This window comes from Wasmannia auropunctata, unplaced genomic scaffold, assembly GCF_000956235.1.
Source record: "Wasmannia auropunctata unplaced genomic scaffold, wasmannia.A_1.0 LD335522.1, whole genome shotgun sequence".
Lineage (NCBI taxonomy): Eukaryota > Metazoa > Arthropoda > Insecta > Hymenoptera > Formicidae > Wasmannia > Wasmannia auropunctata.
In genome coordinates this window covers 23,434-26,859 of record NW_012027368.1, presented here as the reverse complement: position 1 = coordinate 26,859, position 3,426 = coordinate 23,434, and the positions used below count along the sequence as shown (strand labels likewise).

General features: G+C 27.1%; 1 protein-coding gene across 1 annotated transcript in view; it reads right to left on the bottom strand.

Annotated features, from left to right (window-relative positions):
- Positions 1–1,490: 1,490 nt before the first annotated feature.
- LOC105456832 overlaps positions 1,491–3,426 on the bottom strand; it is a gene marked incomplete at its 3' end in the record, with an annotated part of 18,675 nt that continues 16,739 nt past the window's right edge. The window contains exons 13-14 of the mRNA XM_011701155.1: positions 1,879–2,069; positions 1,491–1,537 (exon numbers count right to left, since the gene is read on the bottom strand). Coding sequence (XP_011699457.1) covers positions 1,491–1,537; positions 1,879–2,069 — 238 coding nt within the window. The remainder of the gene's footprint in view (positions 1,538–1,878; positions 2,070–3,426) is intronic.

The following is a 3,426-nucleotide window of genomic DNA, read 5'->3' as shown; positions in this document are numbered from 1 at the left end:
GTTATCATCTTATGTCCCCCTCGAAACCCTACAACTTTTGTCTGAAACATTTTTCTCTCAAACCTCGCGATTTCCTAATATTTGACTGTCAAATATAAAATAAGACACCCTGTATATACATATATATATACATATATATATGTATATATATATATATGTATATATATGTATATGTATATATACATACATATATGTATGTATATATAAAATATATTTCGTGCACATAATTATTATAGATATAAATATACAATTGTTATCTCATTGTATGTACAAACAATTGTTATCTCAAAAACGATTGAGTTTTCGATTTATGTTTATTAAAACTTTTCTATTCATTGTCAGTATGATGTGTGCTATTTAATAAAATATATAAATACTAAATACTTTTTTTAACTTCCTATACACATACATATACATTGTATATGTTATTTATTGTATTATATATTACATTATATATTATACTTATATATTATATAAGTATAATATTGTTTATATTGTGTATTTATATTTTGCTACTATATCATTTATAAAATTTAATTGCAAAACATAATATTTATATTATCGTTCCATAATTTAATAGTTTCATAATTTATTATAAATTAAAAAATTTTTTAAATATAGCATGATTACACTAGTGTAAAAAATGTTTTTATTAATTATTTTAAATCAGATTACTTTTTTAGATGCTGAAAATGATGCTGTAAATCAAATTTCTCTAGCACATCAGGTTCCTAAGATAATTGAGGATACTGAAGACCTATCTGCTTTACGGATTAAATAATTTTTGTGTATTACGAGATTTCGTATTACTTTAATAGATTTCGAAATCCTTTTCCAGAATTAAAGCATTAATATTAGTATGACGCTCAGAGTTTATGCCAAGAACGAAAAAAATTTTTATAATTCAGATCTTTACCATTTCTTAGTTCTAATATGTGACGATGAGATCCTAGACATGTCATTCATATAAATCATATAAATTATATGCTTTGCAACATATTTATGAAATTACGGTGACTAGTACATTATATGTAAAAAGAAACAATGGAGTTTATAGAATTAGAATAGATACTTAATTTTCGAGAAATACACGAAAAGTTATTACGATGTGTGCGATATTGACGTGGTAATAAACATAAACACACTGCTATATCAATATCGCACACATACATATATAAAAATCGTTGATAAAACAGCGAAACGGAGTTTGGCCATCCTCTCAGCTTCAGACCATAATTTCGATAGAAGTTAACGTTAACCTTTTTTTTTACAAAAAAATGTCAAACATTTTCAAAAAAGCTATTTTTTGGACATTAAACGTTAATTATCTTGGAAACTTGACGTGTTGGAACTTTTTGGTTTGTGACATCGTTTTCGGCATTTAAAAATCTATAAGAAATACCTAATCTGATAATTAAAGTAATTTTTTGCTCTAAACTACTGTTATTTGCAAATTTTGAATACAACAAAATTATATTCACAATACATACAACATTAATAGATATTTCTAGATTACCTAATGTTTTATCCATGCCTACTGCAAGAATCAAATTAAAGTTAAATATCGATTATACAATATATGGATACAATTATAGATAAAATGTTCAAAATCATAAATCTATAAGATACCAAGAACTATAATGCTAAAGTACAATTTTCTTTTCATTAAATTATATTAATATATATATAGTATATAATATTATATTAATCAAATGATATAGATTTTTATACTCAAAAATGTATTGCAATTATATAATTTAATGAAAAGAAAATTGTATTTTAGCATTATAATTCTTGGTAGCTTGTAATGTATGCTTTTAAACAGTGGAGAAATAATTATGATCATTGTGTGTTTAATGATAATTTTGGTATACTCACATTCGACACTAGTTACATCAATAGCACGATCAGTGTCTTTAACTGGTAGTTCATGTGGACTAGGCTCCAACTGATTTCTATTCGCTCCAGATATTCTGTTTCCATTTTGTCCAATCCCACTGGCACCACTCCGGCCATTTGAGATGATTGCTGATCCAGACCTTCTCACCGTTATACCGGGTAAACTTAAGCTAGACAAAATAGAAGCTGCTTTAAGCTGAGTATACATTGACGAATGAACACCGAATAAACAGCGAACATGAATATTCGAACATTCATATTCATGTATTTTATATGTCGTTTATTTTTTTTCTTGATTGCATCAAATATCATCATTTGATCAGATTTGGTGTTCGCTGAATATAGCAGTTGAACTACTGCAATATTTGTGCAACAAATAACAATGACGGCATTCCAATATTCATTGCCAATACTGAAAATCTATAGCATACATCAAATGGCACTGTAAAGCCTGTGTTTTAAAATTCATTCATGCCAGTGTTGGAAATCCGTAGTTTAAGCACGTAACTAAAACTATAGATATTCAATATTGGCGGTGAATTTTGCAACATAGCTAAAGATGTTACGAAAAATTCTGTTTTTGCTGTGCTTGAGAAAGTGCTGAAAATGCTGAAAAAGTAAAATAGACCACATTTCTTATTGTAAGGAATCCAATGCTATTCAAAATTACGTCACACGACAAGAACACAAAAAATTGAATTTAAATCGAGATATCACAATTATTCGCGAAACAGGTCGCTAATCTCAAAAAATACATAAAATACGAAAAAATATTTCAGATAAAAATTGTAAAATATGAAGGAGGATAAATAATGGTAAAATTAATTTCCAGAAAAAATATATTTTTCAAGGACACATGAAGGTCACTCTACTTTTTTGATAAAATATGACATAATTTTTTTTTAATAACATAATTCCTCTAATTATTTTGCATATAAAAGTATAAGATAAAGTTGTCGAAAAATTAAATACTTTATGAGATAATTAATAATTTATCATGACATATTTCGACATAAAATATGAAATATCTCGTAAATTATTAATTATTTGATAAATATAATTGTACCTCAATACTTATATGCACAGAATAATGAGATAATTGATTGGTATAAAGAAAACATACAGTTGTTTTGCAAAGAAATATATAAAATTGCATATCTTTTTTTAACTGCGTTTTTTTCACTAATCGATTCATCTTATTAGTCTGAATTAGTATAAAAGTATTAAAGCATAATTAGGTAAATATTTACCTTTATACAACCAGCCTCAAATGACCTTCGACTGACCTTGACTTTGACCTTCAAGAAGTTCAAGGTCAGTGGTGAGGTCAGTAATTTCCCATTGCTCATTGTTTATTAAAAACTTATTAAAAAGCAAATTTTATACATGGAACGCAATTCTACGTACGTAATAGCTGTGTAGGGGAGTTAGGGAAAGGGAGAGGAAGGGGGCAAAGTCCTCCCAGTAGGCAGTATAAGCGCAGACAGAGAGAAAGGTTTAGAGCGAAGAAACGACGGAGTCTCTTAA